Source organism: Bactrocera latifrons, unplaced genomic scaffold (genome assembly GCF_001853355.1).
Source record: "Bactrocera latifrons isolate USDA-ARS-PBARC rearing strain unplaced genomic scaffold, ASM185335v1 scaffold_484, whole genome shotgun sequence".
In the NCBI taxonomy this organism is placed as follows: Eukaryota; Metazoa; Arthropoda; class Insecta; order Diptera; family Tephritidae; genus Bactrocera; species Bactrocera latifrons.
The window spans coordinates 71,621-92,220 of record NW_017537139.1 but is presented as its reverse complement, the minus strand read 5'-3'; the positions used below and the strand labels follow the sequence as shown (position 1 = coordinate 92,220).

Genomic DNA, 20,600 nt, shown 5'->3' with positions numbered 1-20,600 from the left:
AGCGCAAGTTATTGTGATTCTGATGGGGGTTTGAAGTTCTATGGATAGTGAGGATATATTGGATTTGGTAGGAAGGGGGTGGTGGGGAAGGTTTCTCTTAACCAGAATGGCGATTCCTTGTTTCTTTGAGATTATGTGAGGTAGGTTATGGAAGTGCCCTACGTAGGATTTGGGGGTGGGGGCAGAGGAATTGTGGGCAAGGTGAGTTTCGTTTGGAAGTATAATGGAGGGTTTATACATCTTTATTAGGATTTCCAGTACAATGTAGTTATTGTGATACCCGTTTATGTTCCACTGTAATAATGGTAACATTTGTTATATAACATGTGTGTTTGTATATGAATTACACTGTTAGTATAAGAATATTTATATTTAATACTTATCTATGTTGGTTGACTTGTGTGACGGTAATGTTGTTTTATATGTATTTGGTGTTATGAGGACGTTAAGATCGGGGAATTTTGCGTGTAATTGGCTGAAAGGTGACATCTCGGTATCGCTGGTAATTGGGCTGGGGTATGTAGGGGTTGGTGGGCTGAAATTTTTTTCTGCATTTCTACTTGTCGCTATTTCTGGTGTGCTGACGTTAGTTGCTGTTTCTTGTCTTACTGGGGATGTTGTTGTTTGTGTGATTGATTTAGTATGACATATTTTCTTGGATGCTCCGTTATTTGCTTGTGGGTTATTGTTTGTAGTTTTTACATGGGGCTTGTTTGCTGGAGTTGTTTGCAAGTCGCGTGCTGTGTTTACAGTTGTTGGTTCGGTAATTATACTGCTGGTGTTTTTTACAATTTGTGCGAGGGACGGCGCCCTTGTTTTTTTTTGAGGGGGTTGCATTTGATATGTGTTGGGGTCGCTGTTGAAGATTTTCCATGCATCTCTAATTGTGCATCGGCGCTCTATTTTTATTTTATTTWCTGACTTGTATTTAAGGAAAGTGGAGCAGCCAGGGTCGTTGGATGGATGGGTTTCAATTTGGCAGTTTATGCAGAATGTTCTTGGGCATGGATTATGTGGCGGAGMSKTTGCACACTGGCTACATAGCTCAATATTTCGACATCTGTTTTTGGTGTGACCGAGTCTTTGACAGGTTTTGCACCGCATCGGATTTGGGATAAATTCTTGCACACGAACCCTTTCCCATCCTAATTTAAGGATTTCTGTTTAGGTCGAATGTCACAATTGCAGCACCGGTAGAGATTAGTGCGTCACCATCTTTTCGCATGATTTTTTTGACTTCGATCACGTTTTGGTTTCCTAGCCCTTCTACTAATTCTTCTTCAGAGAGATTGATTAGGTTTCTGGAAAATATTCTGCCTTGCGTGGTGTTACCCTTTGTGACCTTTTGAGAGGTAATTTKTACAGGTATAATGCCTATGTGAGTTGCTTTGATAAACTTTTCGGCCGATTTCGCATTTTCGACTTTTAGGAGGAGTCCACCGGATCTTAATTCCGTTACCACGGTGTTATCGCCGCAAATGTGTTTTAAACCCCTTTCGATTTGAAAGACATTATATGATGATAATGGACGGATTTTGTCATCTGCAATTGAACCGATGGCACTTGCCACTAAGAACCGAGGGATATGGTCGTCATTTTGTTTTGGCGCAGGAAGTGGTACAAAGTTACTGAATTTTGGTCGTTTGTTGGGACGTTGCAAATCGGGATCGAGTAACCGAAACCTATTGCTTTCGGGGGGGTGGGCCCCGTTCATGGCTTCGAATGATAACTACGGCACTGAGTTTTTTTTTTATGTATACACTAATAAACTAACAACTACAACTTTAAGGAGCTGCGGTAACTGAATCGGCTAGACTATCGTAGTCGGTCACAAAGAGGAAAAGAACGCGTGAAAAGGTCACGGGACGTGTTTACACGGTGGTTGCCCACTTTGAACTGTCTTCAAGAATTATATTATATAATACTAAGACAATATCTTAACGAACGAGACCGAGAAAATACCTTTATTGCGACAAAAAATCTAAGGATAAATTTACAATTCGCGAAAAATCATGGAAATTTGTCCGACTCAGGTGGAGGAAAAAGTGGCGCAATATCTTGTGAAGCGATGAAAAGTAATTTGTTTGAGTGATGCCAGACGCTATGTTCGCCGTCCGAAAGTTAAAAAGTTCCATGCGCGGTTTACAAAAAAATTGTCCGTTTAACATTTCGACGGCATGGTCTGCTGCTGCTTTTCATGATGTGGTGTATGACCAATGCATCGTATTATAGACACCGTGAATATATTCCAATATAAAGATATGTCGGAGAACATGATGCTGCTATAAGGAAAGTATTTTACTGATATATGTACATATTTCAGCAGGATAAGGATCCTGAACATACTTCGAAGTTTGTAGGAGATTGGTTCCAAGACAACGGTGTGTTCTCTTAATTGGTTAAGTCAGTTCCCGATTTGAATCTAATTGATAACCTTTGTGTACCCCTAATTGGGCAATCATTCTAAAGTAAAGTCCCGTTCGAAAATTTTGTAGAAAAAGCTGTTGTAATACTTCACGCACTCTTATACCCTTCATGCCAAAACAAATTTCAAAAGTAAATGATAATAATAGCGAATATACTAAATCCTAATCAAATAAATAAGCAAAAAATCAAATATTGTACAGAAAACTGAARCTAATACATTTTTTCAATATCAGATACCTGATGTACTTATTACTTTGTCCAGGCAATTTACAGGAGTCGTTGCGAAAGTTGCGATGGAGGTTTATTTCTGTACACCGGCATATGGCAAGAACTTCTGCCTGGAAAATTTTCGGAAACTCTCCCATGGATAAGAGCTTAGTGCTTGGGACCGTGTACCACCGTAAAGTGCTGTTCCTCAACATCAGCTCGAGGTTGGAGTCGTTCAATTCGTTTTTACTGCCGAGGGTGATCTTAAACTTTTTCTTGAAGTTAACCATAGATAGATATATAAAAAGAATGAGGATTGCACCGCGATCTAGGGTCTATTGTGCACTCTCCTAGCTCACAGCGTCTCAACTGGCCCTAGCAAATTAATGAATAATGCTAATGAGGCGATGTGATCCCTATTTAGAAACATGGATCCAAGGGCCTTAGTCCTGCGTCACAGATTGCTGGGCAATCCATTAGCAGGTGTTCTGAAGTTTCGGATTCCAAGTCGCTGAACCGGCAATTTGCGCAAGAAGCTAGAACCATGTTTAATAAGTGCTTCTTGAGTTAACAATGGCCGGTGTAGAAGGCGATGGCCATGTTTAATAAGTGCTTCTTGAGAAGGCGACCAGTAGCTGTTCCCACGATAGTCGAGTCTACGTAACCGGAACGGACCCGAATATTTATTCGGTCAAGGACTGTCAATTCGGCAGAACTCTGCCGCTACAACAACAACAACAACAACAATGCGACCAGTAGCCTGATTTTATCTCTTGGGTTGATTATGAATTTCTTCAGGTTTTATCTATTCATTAGCAACTTTGCGTGACGCAGGCCTGGAAGTTGCTGCCAATGTCTCTCCCTACCCACTRCTTCATCCTTGCGGAACTGTTCCTTTATGGTATGGGGACCTACCGCTATGAAGGGTTCCGGTCCTACCATGCTGGTGGATGCTGCAGAGCAAGCTCATCGGCCAGTTCGTTTCCGGCGATGCCTTTGTGGCCCAGCACCCAAATAAGGTGCACTTGGTTGCATTCTGCCAGACTATTCAGTCGATCTATACACTCCTGCACCAATAGCGATTTTACCTTGTATGATGAGATCGCCTTGAGTGCCGCTTGGCTATCGCTTAGTATTCGATAGCCGGGCACAATTCCGATTTCTTTGGCGCCGCGATCTGAATTTACCGTTGGAAAGAGGAAGTCCTCCTGATTAAAAAATAAATAGCGTTATAGGTACCGCAAACACTTAGTTTAGGAGGTATTCGACCTTAAAGTTGAAAAATTCGCAAAATTCGTACATTTCAAGACGCTATTTCACCACATTAAACACACTTTAATCACATTTCTCACTTAAAATGAATTAAATTACACTATGAACTTGTAAATAACTCCATATCTTACACTTTTAGCAGGTTTTTTTTACCTAAAAAATCTGCATTTTAAAAATTACATTTTACACTCGTTTTAACCCCATTTGTTTACCAAAAATTACGACGAAATGGAGCGCTGCCATGTGATGATAAGGCAATTCGCTGAAATTCCTCTCTTTCGCAAAAATTCCTCTATTCTTGCATATGGATATTTTCTTTTTTAAATTTATTAAGCAAATAAGTAATATTATATACATGTATTAGTAATGTTATATAATAATATTACGTAATAAAGTGTAAAGTATATTAGTATAATACGAAAATTAAAATTTTCGTTCAATATGAGTGCATGGTAACCAACAAATATAACCACTTTAACCACTTTATAACATATTTTTTTATTTTTAACGCAGAAAGGAGTACTACCCGAAAGTACTTCAGTCCCCCCGTGTATCCGCTCGGCCAGGGTTATTATTTTTAAAGCCCGGCCGAAGGCCGCCAACGCTGAAAGGAGTACTCCGCGAAAGTACTTCAGACCACCCGGGTATTCGCTCGGCCAGGGTTATTTTTTTAAAGTACTTCATCCCAACAAGATATATAAATTTTATAACACTATATTACCATAGAGTTTTAATTATATGTGTTTATTAAATATAAATCACATATTATTCATATACATACTATATGTAAAATGTATAATATGTGGAAAAAGTTTTCACAACTCAATTATAACTTAAAAATGTTAGAAAGTATTTTTTATTATAATTAATGTAAAAAAAGGAATCACGCGTTAAGAATCCTTTATGTTTGGTGTTTAAGATATGTCAACACTCGTTTTCCTGATAATTGTAAACAATCTAATTTTTGCAACGACGAATGTGCTAAGTGATTCTTAAATTAATAAATTTAGGTAAAATAATACAAAATAAAATTGAAGTGTGAACTTATTTCAATGTTTAGAGTGTATGTTTAAATATACAGAGTGAAAAACGTGAATAAATTTAATGGAAGATAGAGAAATACCTTGTGTTATTAAGGCATATATTTGAACTTTTAATTGTGAAAGTTTTAAAAAATATAAGTAATTTTTATATTATTTTTGGATATTCCTCCTCTGGAGAAGCTCCCCTATCCGGACATATCCCATTTATACGGAAATTCGGTTTTTTTACCACTCCGCCAAAGTAATCGGAATCGTGCCGATAGCCGCGATGGAGGCTTACCTCTACCAAAGTTAACCATTGTGGTAGCGCTGTCCCTCGGTAGGATTGCCAATGGTACATTGCCATTTCCATCCTCTGGGATGAGACCCCATTGCCTTTTCCACAACCCTCTACCGTTATTTGCAGAAGAGTGCGYATTGCACCCGTCATGCGAACATAGGCCAGCCGCTGTAGCTTCAGTAAAGGCCTACTCTACAAATTTCTACCAAATTCGGTATAAAATATTATCCTGACCACAGTGTCAAAATTGGCGAAAATAAAAAATTGGGAGCGGAAGTAGAGCAGAGCTGTAGCACATGAAATTTTTATTAGTTCTGCTACCGCTCCAATTTTCGCTACCGCTACGCCATGGTCATTTTAAATTTATTATTTTAATTGGTATATACTGTAAAATTTATGTCACAATTAAAAATATGAATTCTTATTTTTCCCAGAAATTCATTTGTAAAAAAAAGAGTCTTTAATCTTTTTTTATTTTCTACATGAAAGATCTAAACWGTTCAAGAGCTCAAAACATGCGATAYATGAGCTCRAACCTACCTACCCTACGCCTTTGCGTAAATGATTACGCTATGATAACAAATGCCCACATACAGTTTTGGCAATGGCAATAGCAATAGACTTGTTAGTATGCTATAAATTTTTGCCTGTTGAGATGCCCCGTAACAAAACTCCGAGAAGAGCAGAGCACATACTTTTACCAGGAATAAAGGGATGTCCAACTTATTCCAGTGTGAGAGCGCTTCAAAATTATCGTTATTTATAATATTTTCCATTATAGCCAAATTTGACAAAATAATAATAACACCCAGCATTTAGTACGAATAAAAATTACTATGTAGTGGTTATTTGATACATAGAGAAACTATTTAAATCTTTTTATGGTATGTTAAAAAAACTCACTTKTGATCTTTCAATACCCAATAAAAGGATTTAAGCTTKTTAGCTCTCAATCAATAATTCTTTATAATAATTTTCTATTGAAATGATGTTATGATGCTTGACTTTACAAAACGTTTCATCAAATACATTTAAATTTCATAAATTTCTTTAATTTTCATTGTTTAACATTTTTTGTAAGTGGGCTTGAACAATGTAACAAATCCCTCCCTTTACATATTTTTTTGATAAGATTTGACGTTTAGCAATTGTTTTCTCACTTCCAATGAGAGAGGAGTTAGACATCTCTTTATCTCTGCTTTTATTTTGTTCCGCTATGGCTCTGCTCAAACCATAGATAACTCAAAACTCGCATTTTATATAACATTTGCCAATGATGCCACTGTTGAAAAATATTATCTTGGGTATTTAATAAATTATACAAAACACTAAATTAAACACTTTGAAAATGCATACATATATAAATGCTAAAATGCAAAAACATTTATTTAATTTACATAAACATTTATTTTGCCAAAATTTTTTAGCACASTTCAATGAAATGTCATTTTACTCTAATTTCGTCAAGTAATTATGGCGCTGCTCTTCTGGCATCCCGTTTTTTTCACTAACTGCTGGTTGACGGCACCCTGATTGTGTTTTGTTGCCAGCTTAGAAAACAGATCAGGGTGCCCTGTCAGCTGACAAGCGAGAGAGCAAGAATAGAGATTCTGATCAAGTTATCTATGGCTCAAACGCTGATTTAAAATTCATTCTTATTTAAACAATTCAAAACTAATAAAATAAACAAATTCAAACCAAATGTGCCAAATACCGCCCATTTGCAAATGTCGATCAGAAMCTTTCTCTTTTTCTTTAGCTGTCAACTTGTGCTCTCTRCTGCTCACGCTCTGAACATATAGAGAGCGACACGACATGACAGTACGACACGACTTGACAGCACACAAGTGAGCTGTAAATGGCGTCGTGTATCCTGCTACATGAGCATTTGTAAGAACGCAGCGACATAACAATGGCCGACATGTACACAAAGCAACTGAGTTGTACATTTTATATGTACACAATTTCGTTGTTGTTGTTGTTGCTGTTATTGTTGTTGTTTTAACGGTTATCAGTCCCCGTTAGGATGGTGAGAGTTATCAGTGTTGTCGTCGACGTCTTCTAACGGGAGGCCCAGGAAACGTGCTGTTTTGACGGGGTCAGACCAAAGGGCCTTGTTACTCCCGACCTTCACTCACCACCTGAGCCTAGCCAGCCACCAGCATGGATTCCGAAAAGTGCACAGTACCACCATAGCAGTTACCGTCATAAACGCTCACATAGTTCGTGGCCTCAACCAGAAACCACCCTGTTAGAGAACGATCCTCGTAGCGTTGGACCTGTCMAAAGCTTTTGACACGTTCAACCACACAACGCTACTGTAGGCCATTGAGAAAACCACGCTTCCTTCAGGGCTCTAGGGGTGGACCATGAACTATCTTAACGGGCGTCAGTTATCCGTACTATTTCGAAGTGCAACATCTAAACTGAGAAGAATTAAACAGGGAGTTCCGCAGGGTGGTGTCCTCTCCCCGCTACTGTTTAACTTCTACATCTCGAAACTCCGGCAACCACTAGAGGTCGTTTCCATAACCTCGTACGCAGATGATTGTACGATATTGACGTCGGGCAATGGAATCGATGGCATGTGTTCGAAGGAAAACAACTTCTTCACCGACCTTTCTCGTTTCCTCACTGCACGACCTCCAASTTTCCCCCACCAAACCACAGCGACCATATTCACGAACTGGACGAAGGAGTATAGACTGGAACTTAATATTGCAGTCGAAGGCGTCAAAATTCCTACTGTCAATAACCCTAAGATTTTAGGTGTCACCTTCGACAGTCTGCACTTTCTCTCCCCATACGACCGCGATTATCGCCAAAGTACAGAGCTACAACAAAATCCYCAAAATCCTGCGTCCTTAACTACGCAGCACCCATATGTTCGCCTGGATGCAGTGGCACGCAGATGAGGAAACTCTAGACCTGCCAGAATACAGCACTCCGGACCACAACGGGATGCCTCTTGATGTCTGCCATCGAACACCAACATAGTGAGACGCTTATGCTCCCAGTTAAGGAGCATAATGAACTCCTCTCCAAGCTGTTTCTGCTAAGATGTTTTCGTAGAAATCATCCTTGTAGGTATCTGCTTGGAGCGGAACCGCCTCCTAGGAGCATCAAGAGGTCATTCCTTRACCACGTCGACGACATCGTACAATACGCTGACAGGACCTCGGACGCAACAGACTTTCGACAGGCACTGACCGCCATTCACAGTGGAGCCATCAACACCTTCACCGACTCCCTTGCCGTTAATGGCGTAMTAGGAGTCAAACCACCACCCATAGCAGACGAAGAGCTTGAGTTGCCGCGAGAAACGCGAGTGACCCTTGCGCAACTTCGTTCTGGATATTGTAGCAGGCTAAACCCGCCAAAGCAGTGCAGTCTTCAGTGATCCGGAGACTGTCAAAGCTGCAAAGGCTTGCCTGTGTCTGTGCTTYAGGGGYAATGCGCACATGCACTGCGATGGCACTGGAAGTCATACTGGAGCTCACACCGCTGCATCAGGTGATAAAACAAGCAGCAAAACACACCATGCTGGTAATGTCAGCAGAAGGCTGCGGATGAGGAAAGATAATGTCCTCAAGACAGACACTAGCGGAAAGCACACCGCTAGCCCTCCTACCAAAGGACGGAACCACAAAGAAAGTAAACCTCAAAATGTATTTCAAAGTTACTCTGGGCATCAAGACGGAGTGGAGCGATTCCACGCTGGAAAGACTGCTGGAAGACAGTACCATTCAGTGGCTCAAAAACACCAAAAGATATTGGGGCAGGTATTGCGGGACCGCGTACTAAGCTTTCCATACCAATGATGTGCTTTTCAAGTATCTTCCAGGCTGAAGTTTTTGGCATGTGTCAGCGCGCTGAATTCAACCTCCGCCGCAACTATCGCAACCAGCGCATAGCTATTCTCAGCGATATTCAAGCGGCACTAAAAGCGATCCTATCATATGAGACCAAATCGCTTTTAGTCGAGGAATGCATAGAAAAACTAAACCGCCTGTCCTTGTGCAACCGGGTGCACCTAATTTGGGTGCCAGGGTACAAGGRAATGGAAGGAAATGAGAAGGCCGCCGAACTGACACGCGCTGCGGCAGCATCCAAGATGATGGGACCAGAAACATACATAGSGGTAGGATCCCACACTCTTCAAGAGCTGCTCCGTACCGAGGAGAGAGTGGAGAGAGAACGGCATTGGCAGCAGGCATTAAGTATGCGCCACGCCAAGCTGTTTCTAGGAGGGTAAAACCTCTCCAGGTTCAAAGAACTAATTCACCTCTCCCGTGGAAAATTCCGTCTGCTCGTCGCGATCTGTGTAGGCACTGCAAGCTCAGGAAACAAAAAAGTCAAAAGTTGAGCCCGTAGAAATCAGCCATATTTGTTTGTTTTCATTTGAGCAATGTTACCATTGGGTTGTTTTTAAAAATTTTAAACATATTGAAGACAATTTTTAGAATTACTACAGTATATCGAGAGTGGTAACCCTGTGTTTAGAGAGAGCAATCAGCTGACATGTTTCTACGGGAAAAATCCAAATACCGTGGAAATCTACCGCAAAGCGGGGGATAGAAGATGTGTTGGTGGATCATTTACATTGCGCTTCCATAAGATAGTCCGTATCAACTGATTCGGACCATGGTTTTGCGGAATTTGCTGATTGCGCTGTAAGCATTAAAAACATACAGAACTGCTCYAATTCATTGTCAGCAAATGGTAGCTCGAAGCCAGATTATAAAACATTTTGAAGACAGCAACGACTTATCAAACAATTGATGTGCACTTTTTCGTTGCTGCCGTACTTTACCTTTCACTGAAATTTAATTATTTTGTTCAAATTTAAATTTCTTGTGCAAAATATAAGTAAAAAGCCCGATTCATTTGTTTTAAATTTTTAAATGTTATTACAAATGGTACCTCAAAGCTATTGAATGCTTCTGTAGGTAGAATAACGTTTCATTTGTTAGAGCTTTGAATAATTATATATTCATAACTGCTAGCTTAAGGTAGAATTATAGCGGGATTCTGTAAGCAGTCTCTAATCTCTATTTGAGACATTTTGTGGTAAAATCTCAATTTGTGACTAGTTGCTATTGACTAAAAAGTCTCTAGCTTTAGCCTCAAAATATTGCCTCAAATTTGAGACCTGGTAGTTGACAAGTCACAAAACCAAAAAGAACTCTTGTCTGCCATTTTGAATATACTGAGCAGAGATCATCATTAATATTAATCGATTGTAATTTTTTTATATTTTGTAAGCAACTAAAACACAAAAAGGTTAAAAATAAATCAATTTTACAAAAATTTCGACAATATTATGAAACAAAATCAACATATAATTTTATTTTGATTGATAATTATCTTTTTTTGACTATGTTATAGAAAATTTAATTTTTGTTATCGACATATTTATTTTCATCCAAGTTTAAAAGCATCTCTGAATTATTAAATGTAATAGATTTTGTGACTTTCACTTACAGAATAGCAAAATCGTCTTAAGTCTCAAAAATTTTCTCTATCAAATTTAGAGACTTGATACTCTATCACCGTACAGAATCGCACGGTTAGAGGTGCTATAACATATCGCCATACCCATAACCATTGTCATAACCGTAACGATATTTACTATTATCGATTATTGGTACCATAACTGTAATCAGCTGATCTTTCATTCGGAATTTTTGTTTTCATTTCAAAAGTGCCAAACAAACTAAATAAAATGAGCAGTGATGAAGAAGTTAATAATTTATTTTTTAATATTATAGCATTATATGCTAAAAAAAAAAGCAATTTGAGCGAACAAGGCGATGGCGTGTCCATCCTATTAATGTTAATAGGTTCCAAAACGGATACCATCAAAAAACGTTCCTGAAAATAAAAGATATGGATGAACAAGAATTGTTGACCCATACAAGAATGAATAGGAAGTTGTATGATACTTTTTTGAAGTTAATGGCACCTTCAATGCGTAAATTCAAGGAACAAATCCATGCTGAAGAGCGTTTGTCCCTCACACTTCTGTAAGTTTATGTGATTATTACTCCATTTGTTATATTATTATTTAGGTGATTGTTAGGTAGTTAGCATACGGAATTCCTTTCAAAAAATTAGCATGGAGCTACAAAATCGGAAAGACCACTGTGAGAAACATAGTGCTGGAGACATGTGAGGCTATTTGGGARATGCTTTCACCAATTTATCTGAGTGAATCCACGCAACAACAGTATAAAGACATCACGACTGACTTTGCGCAAATGTGGAGCATGCCAAACTGTGTAGGTGCGATCGACGGAAAACATATTGCGATAAAATGCCGTCCAAATTCAGGATCCATGTATTATAATTATAAAAAGTTTTTCAGCATTGTAYTGTTGGCAGCCTGTGATGCTAAATACACTTTTACAGGCATTAGCGTAGGAGCTTACGGAAGCCAGAGTGATGGAGGTATTTTTCATGCAACGAGATTTGGGGGAGATCTGTTAGAAAATCGTTTGCCACTACCACCTGATACTCCACTTCCACTATCTTCCCACCCGTTTCCGTATTACTTTGTTGGAGACTGTGCCTTTCCATTAAAAAATAATCTTATGAAGCCGTATYCAGATGTAAACACAACAAGAGCTCAACGAATTTGTAATTATATCGGGCAAGACGCGTTATTGAAAATGCGTTTGGGATTTTGACAGCGAGGTGGAGAGTGCTAAGAACAACAATGGAGTTTCATCCTGAAAATGCTGAAAGATTTGTACTAGCATGTTTAGTACTTCATAATTTCATAATGCTCCACGATATGAATCGACGGTATTGCTCAGAGCATTACACTGACGGAGATGGAAGAAATGCTGAATGGAGAAACGAATTAAGATCTTGTGGGGGACCATTGCGGTCAGCACAATCTTTTGGGCGCAGGGGTCGAAACAGTGCGTATAACTACAGAGAACACCTCACCAATTATTTTATGAACAAGGGTGCAGTACCATTTCAAAACTATATAGAGTAAAACACTTACAAACATACATATTAAATTCAAAAAAAAAAAAAAAATGTTGAAAATGTAAATTTCATGTATTTCATACATATTGATTAACAATAACAACAACAAAAAATTAATTAAATAAACACAAATAATTATTATATAGAACGTTATATGGATTATATTCTTTATACTCCAGGTTCAAAAATTCTACCGTTCTGATTAAAAGAACAAAAAGTATTATGTAATAAAAGTTTCAAAAACTCTTCTCATAATTGAGGGACTAGTTCACATTCACAAAGCTTTCTTTTTCTTCATCAATTTGCGCTTGCATTACAATGTCAGTACATTGACGCATCACCAATGCTTGCCTTGATTTTTTCATTTTTGAAATCGAAGAGCATATCATTCGCCCAAAACCGCTTATCTCCGCATCAAACTCTTCTCGGCGCGCCCTACGTTCACATACCTCCTGGAAAGTTTTCACTGTTCCGAGGATGGCAGTGTCCACCTCGTCAAGCTGTCTGCCTCTTCGCTTTCGTTGTCGCGATGTTGATGACGGATTYGCTGATGGCTGACTAGACGGAATTGACTGATTGGACGGAATGGCTGTTGTTTGATCGGGCAGAATTATTGTTGATTGGTCGGACGGAATTAACTGCCCTGGGGAAATTGGAGGTGATGGCGAGAGATCTTTTGTATACATTCGGACGAAATGTTTATAAAGTCGTAGTTCTCGTCGCTGCGTTTCAATATTGGCGCACTTTGTCGCATTCTGTTAATATTAATGTTCTCATTATTTACATGGATACGGTAATAATGCATTTTACTTACGGACGAGGAATAATGTGACTTCTTAAAAATTGCAAACTTTCAAGTAGCGCCCACTGCCTTCCTACGAATGCACCACTTCCTGAAGCATTTTTTGAGATTCTAATTTCTTTTGAGAAGCGTTCTCTCAAGTTGSCCCAACGCTTCATAACAACACTTTCTGTTTATAATATTTATATTGAATAAATATAATAATATGTTTATAATATTTATATTGAATATTATAATATATATTATTAATATTATAATATATATTATTAATATTATAATATTTATATTGAACTCACCATCAACTTCCAAATTATTGGCGACTTCCTTCCAAGAGCGCCTTTTTTTCTCTTGATTTTTGAAATCGGCATGACTCTTGTCATATAGGCATGGCGAATTCCGCACACATTTTTTTAATTTAATATCATCCATTTTGATTAATAGATTATTATTTGGATTGCTGTTTAAAAATCGCAATACGTTAAACAATCCGAGATTTATATATACAAAATTCTGAGGCGAACAAAACAAAAAGCAAACGAAATTTCAAATGGAAAGTCAAAAAATCAACACACAGCTTTTTATGGTTACAGCGAAAATCAAAATTCAATTGATATTTATGGTTATGGTTATGGGCATGTTGTTATGGTAACGCACCTCTAATTTGAAACATTGTTCCCCGTAAATTTGGTTCAATCAGCTGTTTTATGTGGATATGGTTATGCACCTCTAATTCTGCCTTTACTGCCGTGAATGTGTGCCATTGTCAAATTCACTGTGCTTATACGAACGTGTTTCTAAATCTTTGACAGATGTTGCCTGTGTGTCATGCTTTTCCTCGTTTTTGGTACTGACTCATTTGAATTTAAGTACTTTGATTGTTTAATATTTGCTTTATTTATTTAACGTTATCTTTTATATCTCCCAAATCGGACTTATCTGTATACATATATGAAGCATTCTTCTTAATGGTGCTATCTCGATGAGTGTTTCAGGGAAATTTAAATTTACCATGTGTCTCGTTGAAAGCTTTCAATGATTACATCATATCAATTTACACTCAGTCATATGTACTTTAATGATTCTTTAGAAAAAAAGTGTGAGTGGGAGCTTAACGAAATTAATATAATTCCGCACAAATTTGGTAAACTCTTACATTTATTATACTTTGAAACAGCTTTAAAAATGTCTGTTACTCCTTCTTCTCTTGGTTACTGTTGTCGAAATAACTTTTGACACGATAAGCTATTTACTTGATGATAGTCATCAACCTTCYAAGTTTCTGTACTCGGTTTAATTTGTAAAAACCAAATTTAAAAAGCTGAGTATGGAATTTTCTAATTTAACTTGACTAGACAGTAATGGAAAGTTTAAAATTACTAGTGTTTTAACATTTAACTAAAGCTATTATACATTTATTGGAAAAATATATTCCAAAACTAATTGTTTATAAAAATAAATCCGTAGTTGTCGCAAGTTAATTAAAAAACTCGGATTTTAATATTTTAAAAAACTTGTTTACTTGTCGACTATTTTAAATATTGAGCATTGCGATCACAGCATTCAAACCTAAGGTAAAATTAATATTGTATGTAATTTAAAATTGTTTTATGGTTTCGTTATCTTCACCATAATGCTTCCTCAAAAATTGTACCAAATATAGTATATCTACCTGCCATTTCCCCTCTAAACAAGGTATATATATATATATATATATATATATATATATATTATATCTTGCAACCGGTCGCTACAGCATACAAAAGTTTTGTTCACTAAACTAACCGGATCCCAGCAGCAAGGAACACCTGTGGATAAATTTTTTTTAAAAAGTGGGCGTGGTCCGGCCTTATAACTACTAAATCTTCAACAACCAAATTCGCCCAGCACATATTACAAGAACTTCTATCGACAGTGTGAAAATAGATAAAATCGGAGGATAACCCCACTCACTCCCCGGTACTGTTAACTACTAACAGTGTTTCTAAATAAAATATTACCACCGAGATGGTATGAGGGCTTTATGGAAGCCGGTGTGAAAATTGAGTGATGGGCGTGGCACCGTCCACTTTTTTTTTAAATTTTATATCGGGTAAAATTTAATATATGTCATTCTTCTTAAAGTCTTATGTTACGTTGTGAAAATGGATGAAATCGGACAACAATTTTTAATTCCACTTGATTCGTTCAGTTTCCAGTACAAAAATCAAGAAGAAATTAATATGACGGGGTAAAACTTTGCAGAAATAATGTCTTTAGGTGGCACACACCTTGTGACCAAAACTTGTATAAATCCAATAAAACCTGTTCAAGCTCGGGATATGTGGACCCCAGTACCTATAGTTGATTTTTGATCGAAAATGTCGATCAATATGTGATGTATATAATATAACAGAAATTAAGGAATAATCCTTCTCTTATAAAGGCATTTCATACTTCCCTTAGCCCCTATATCTTCTTCTTCTTAATTGGTGTAGACACCGCTTACACGATTATAGCGAGTTAATAACAGCGCGCCAGTCGTTTCTTCTTTTCCCTACGTGGCGCCAATTGGATATTCCAAGCGTAGCCAGGTCCTTTCAACGGAGTGGAGGTCTTCCCCTTCCTCTGCTTCCCCCGGCAGGTACAGCTTCGTATACTTTCAGAGCTGGAGTGTTTTAGTCCATTCGGACAACATGACCTAGCCAGCGTAGCCGCTGTCTTTTAATTCGTTGAACTATGTCAATGTCGTCATATATCTCATATAGCTCCTCATTCCATCGAATGCGATATTCGCCGTGGCCAACGCGCACGTTTTCTTTCGAAAACTCGCAACTACGACTAATCAGTTGTTGACATCGTCCAAGCCTCTGCACCATATAGCAGGACGGGAATTATGAGTGACTTATACGTTTTGGTTTTTTTTCGTCAAGAGAAGACTTTRCTTCTTAATTGCCTACTCAGTCCGTAGTAGCACCTGTTGGCAAGAGTTATCCTGCGTTGGATTTCCAGGCTGACATTGTTGGCGGTGTTTACGCTGGTTCCAAGATAGACGAAATTATCTACGACTTCAAAGTTATGACTGTCAACAGTGACGTGGGAGCTAAGTCGCGAGTGCGACGACTGTTTGTTTGATGACAGGAAATACTTCGTCTTGCCCTCGTTCACTGCCAGACCCATTTGTGTTGCTTCCTTGTCCAGTCTGGAGAAAACAGAACTAACGGCGCGGGTGTTGAGACCGATTTTATCAATAACATCTAAAACACTGGAGACGTGTCGTTTTTCGATCCGGAGACAACCAGGTAGCTTGATTAATCTTCTTATGCTGGAATCTAGTACTACAGATAACCATATTTCGGCCCCCGGCGAAGTCAGCCTCAACCCATTTGGGGTTGTTTCCTCATGGAGGCTGAATTTACCGACCGTAGTGCCAAAGATACTTTCTTTGCCCACCCTGGCAAGTCGCCAAGCACGATTTTGACAAGGTGGCGGGGGCAGCTCTCATAAGTGCGCTCAAAGCACTCATAAAAGGCATCTTTGGCCACATCGTCCTTCTCTTCCGTCGGGGCATGGGCGCAAATCAGCTATATGTTGAAGAACCTCGCTTTGATGCGGATTGTGGCTAGACGTTCATTCGCCGGAGTGAATGATAGTACTCGGCGACGGAGTCTCTCTCCCACCACGAATCCCACACCAAACTTGCGCTCCTTTATATGGTCACTGTAGTAAATGCCACAAGGACCTACTCGTCTCTGTCCTTGTCCCGTCCATCGCATTTCTTGGACGGCGGTGATGTCAGCCTTTATTTTTACGAGGACATCAACCAGCTGGGCAGCGGCACCTTCCCAGTTAAGGGACCGCACATTCCAGGTGCACGCCCTCAATTCGTTGTCCTTATTTTGTTTGCCATGGTCGTCATCAAAAGTGTGGTCTCTCATCCGAGGCTGTTGTTGCGCCAACGCACAACCCTATGCAATGAATGTTTCGCCTTCTCACTTTAGCTCGCCTTCAAACGGATGTTCTTAGGCTACCCAGAGGATACTTGGTCAAGGACCGGAAGTCGTGAGCTGTTTGAGTCATATGTAAAAGAATCTTTTCTGGCAACTTCCAAGTGAATGGCGATCAGAGAACTTTCCTCACTTGCGTGAACTTCTACACATGACTCCATCCTCTTCCTCCACAGCGCAGAAATTAACCATGCAGATTATTCTTGCTTCATACGGCGGTTAAGTGMCTTGGAAATTTTGTTTCCACTTCTTCATGTAAATATATTATAAAACGTATCAGATATTTCTTGACTTAACACTTAACTTAATACTTATTAGTTATATAGTCATCTATTGCAAATACTTTTTTACTGTTTTAAAATTGCTTCACTCCGTAATGGTAATGTCGAAATAAGTTTCTATAGTAAATAAATAATCTATATTTCAATTAATATATTTATAGCTAAAGTTGTCGAAAAAAATAAATTTAAGCGTTTGCAAGTTTATTATTATTGTAATTACAAAAATCAGCGTGGGCTTACAAACTTAGATACGCATATAAAAATTTTACAACAAGTAAATATCTTAAAAATATTTAGATTTTAATATAAAAATATAAGTATCATCGTTGGATTTTATTGCCATTTTTCCTAATTTATTGCATTATTCTTGTTATTAAAAAGCAACAAAAGAGTGTTTACAACACTTGTTTTTTACATTGATTGTTTTAAATAAATCGTACTTAGTACTCTTCAAGTTAATGGAAAACAAAAACGAAATTCTTACAACAAAACAAGTTATAAACAATAAACTCAAAATCCTTTATATTTCTGGGGTCAAAAAAGTGTTAAAAAGAACATGTGATGGAAACGTGTTTTTAGTACTTTGTATGCTTTTCATTTGCTCTAATTATGATTTGTAAACGATGCGACATTATATACATACCAGAGATCGGCATGCGCTGCTGTTTCTCTGACTTTAAGCCTACTTACATTAAAAGAAGTGGATGACTGAACGCCAGCGCAAAGCATGCAGTGCAAGCGCACACCACCACCGCATGTGACGATCAGTTTAAGCCTGCATATATATATTGACTTCGGCAAAAAAGTGTTTCAAGTGTTACGCGCGAGACAAGCAGACACTTTGTTTGACTTGTTGCCGAAGGCATAAGACACTGCGTTTAGCTTATTGCCGAAGGCATGACACTTTATTTGACTGTTTTTTACTGTAACAACAATTCAACGACACTTGACTGGCACGCTTATTTCATAATTTTAGTTATTCTGTTGCGCTCGGTTTGTTTACACGGAATTGAAAACTTGGCAGTTTTATTTAATATAACTTTGTAATTTAATAAGCAGTAAGTAATATAATGATGTTATTCTGTACTGTACATTGTATGTATAAATGAGTTATTTTATGTATGGATATGTGTTTTTCTATAGATTTTATATAATGTCCGATACACAAGCTTTTATCACTGAACAAATTGCGAATGGTGTTTACACCTTACCACTGCAACACAAGGGAAGAAGTTTCATTTGAAATATATTGTCAGAGGTTTTGAAAGTAGATGGTACCAGAGTAGAAGGGATGGTATACTGCCGCAAAGTTCTTAAATGTAATAAAAATTACACATCCAACCTGAATCGGCATCCTTGTTGCCAAGCCATCAAACATGCAGCGATTTTAAAAACTGCAACAGAAGAAGACAAAAAAAAAAAAAAAAAGCATTGATGCATGCGCAGGATGGGTTACTGAAGATTGTAGGCCATTTTATGGTATCAGTTGCTCAGGCTTCGCAAAGTTAGTCAAGTTTTTTATAAAGATAGGTGCAACCTATGGGGAAAATGTAGACATAAAAGACTTGCTGCCAGATCCAACAACAGTTTCGCGAAAGGTATAAAAGTCAGCAGATGAAATAACGGAAACAATTAAGAGTGAAATAACGACGTTGTTGTTGTCTTCTTCTGTTATAGTTTTTAAAACTTTTGCATGTTTGATGTCTTGACAACAAGGATGCCGATTCAGGTTGGATGTGTAATTTTTATTATATTTAAGAACTTTGCGGCAGTATACCATCCCTTGTACTCTGGTACAAAGTTATATTAAACAAAACTGCCAAGTTTTCAATTCCGTKTAAACACACCGAGCGCAACAGAATAACTGAAATTATGAAATAAGCGTACCAGTCAAGTGTCGTTGAATTGTTGTTACAGTAAAAAACAGTCAAATAAAGTGTAATGCCTTCGGCAATAAGCTAAACGCTGTGCCTGATGACTTCGGCAACAAGTCAAACGAAGTGTCTGCTTGTTTCGTGCGTAACACTTGAAACACTTCTTTGCCGAAGTCAATATGTTATGCACACTCCTCGCTTTGCGCTGGTGTTCCTTCATCCACTTCTTTCTCTTTAGCATCACACGTATCAGTCAATGCAGTGTTCAGTCGCAGAAGTATTTACTAAGTGTACAATAATTACGGCCACCGCATGCAGATCTCTGATACATACCTGTATAAGGCTGAAATAAAATGTAGTAAACAAGTATTGTACACTTTTTTCTGATGTTGACTGTATTATATAAATTAAATATATTACCGCCTAGTAATTGTATTAAAAATACATTTTACTTTGTACAAAATTCTTTCATTACAAAAAAGAAATTTTGTTGTTCTCCATAGAAGTGTAATTAAGCGCTATTACGAATACCTTATACGAGGGAACATTTCATTGCGGTCAGTGTGTGTATGATTTCGAAAATAAAAGGAAGATAATCATCATGTGCTCACAGCTTTAAAATATTCTTATTACTAGTTATTTCCGATATCGTTTCGATATGGCCGTATATAATGTTCGTAATGTCATTTCGATTGATGGCTGTAAAAATTACGCCATTTCATTACAACATTAGGCAAATTTGTAACGTTTTAGCAGATAATCTCGTTTTTAGTTAATACATCATAGAAATATCAGGAGAATAAAACCTGCCCTCATAATGGCACTAGACCATTGCGAGTTGTTGGGTTCCTTGCCATGTAAATATCCATATCATGGTCTGTCCAATTGTCGGATGTTTCACAATAGTTGTTTATCGTGTGCGTTGAACCAGCTTGAGAATATCTAAAATAGTCAGATTAAAAAACTAAGCAAGTTAATAAAATCAATTCAAAAATGTTCAATGATTGGATATTAAATATACTATATAGTATATGTGTTCACTAAGTAATTTCATTTGATGACAACAACTGATKTTATTGAATTTTTTTGAAACCAGCTTTACACTGCTGTTATATATATAGCTGATATAGTGAGGCTTGCTTGTAATTTCTTTTTTTAATTTTTTTTGAATAGGTTTTGTTTGGCGCCCTATCGAAGGTGGAAGAAGGAACAGTGTTTTATTTTATTATTTTTTACTATCAAAAGGGTAAAAATCCAGTTCAATAAAGGCGAAAATTACACGTACAGTGGCTCAAACGCATAATCGGACAGTGGTTTTTTATACGAAAGTTTATTTTAGTTGAAAGAAAAAAAACAGAAAAAAGAACAACAATGATTCAATTTTTATGGTGAGTATTCTCCAATCTCTCCTTTTTCATACAATAAAAAAAAA

At 37.7% G+C, this 20,600-nt stretch overlaps 3 protein-coding genes across 8 annotated transcripts in view; 1 reads left to right on the top strand and 2 right to left on the bottom strand.

The window, feature by feature from the left end:
• LOC108973519 (rab3 GTPase-activating protein catalytic subunit) overlaps positions 1-20,600 on the top strand; it is a 45,266-nt gene that overhangs the window by 7,173 nt on the left and 17,493 nt on the right. For 2 of the 3 annotated variants that reach the window (XM_018940845.1, XM_018940842.1), the window contains exon 3: positions 20,342-20,365. The exons of the other annotated variant lie outside the window; for it this stretch is intronic. In XM_018940845.1, coding sequence (XP_018796390.1) covers positions 20,342-20,365 — 24 coding nt within the window. The remainder of the gene's footprint in view (positions 1-20,341; positions 20,366-20,600) is intronic. 3 annotated transcript variants of the gene reach the window in all.
• LOC108973520 (transcription factor Adf-1-like) lies at positions 12,778-14,508 on the bottom strand. The gene is made up of 4 exons (XM_018940846.1): positions 13,685-14,508; positions 13,327-13,487; positions 13,043-13,199; positions 12,778-12,983 (listed from the first exon to the last, which is right to left on the bottom strand). The coding sequence occupies exons 2-4, from the start codon at positions 13,457-13,459 to the stop codon at positions 12,863-12,865; spliced, it is 411 nt and encodes a 136-aa protein (XP_018796391.1). The 5' UTR covers positions 13,460-13,487; positions 13,685-14,508; the 3' UTR covers positions 12,778-12,862.
• Positions 17,970-20,600, bottom strand: part of LOC108973518 (leucine-rich repeat-containing protein let-4) — a 49,033-nt gene continuing 46,402 nt past the window's right edge. For 3 of the 4 annotated variants that reach the window (XM_018940838.1, XM_018940841.1, XM_018940839.1), the window contains one exon: positions 17,970-20,110. In XM_018940838.1, the coding sequence (XP_018796383.1) occupies positions 19,981-20,110 (130 nt within the window). In that variant the 3' untranslated portion in view covers positions 17,970-19,980. Of the gene's footprint in view, positions 20,133-20,600 lie in introns of all 4 variants that reach the window. The other variant, XM_018940840.1, reaches the window with a different exon arrangement.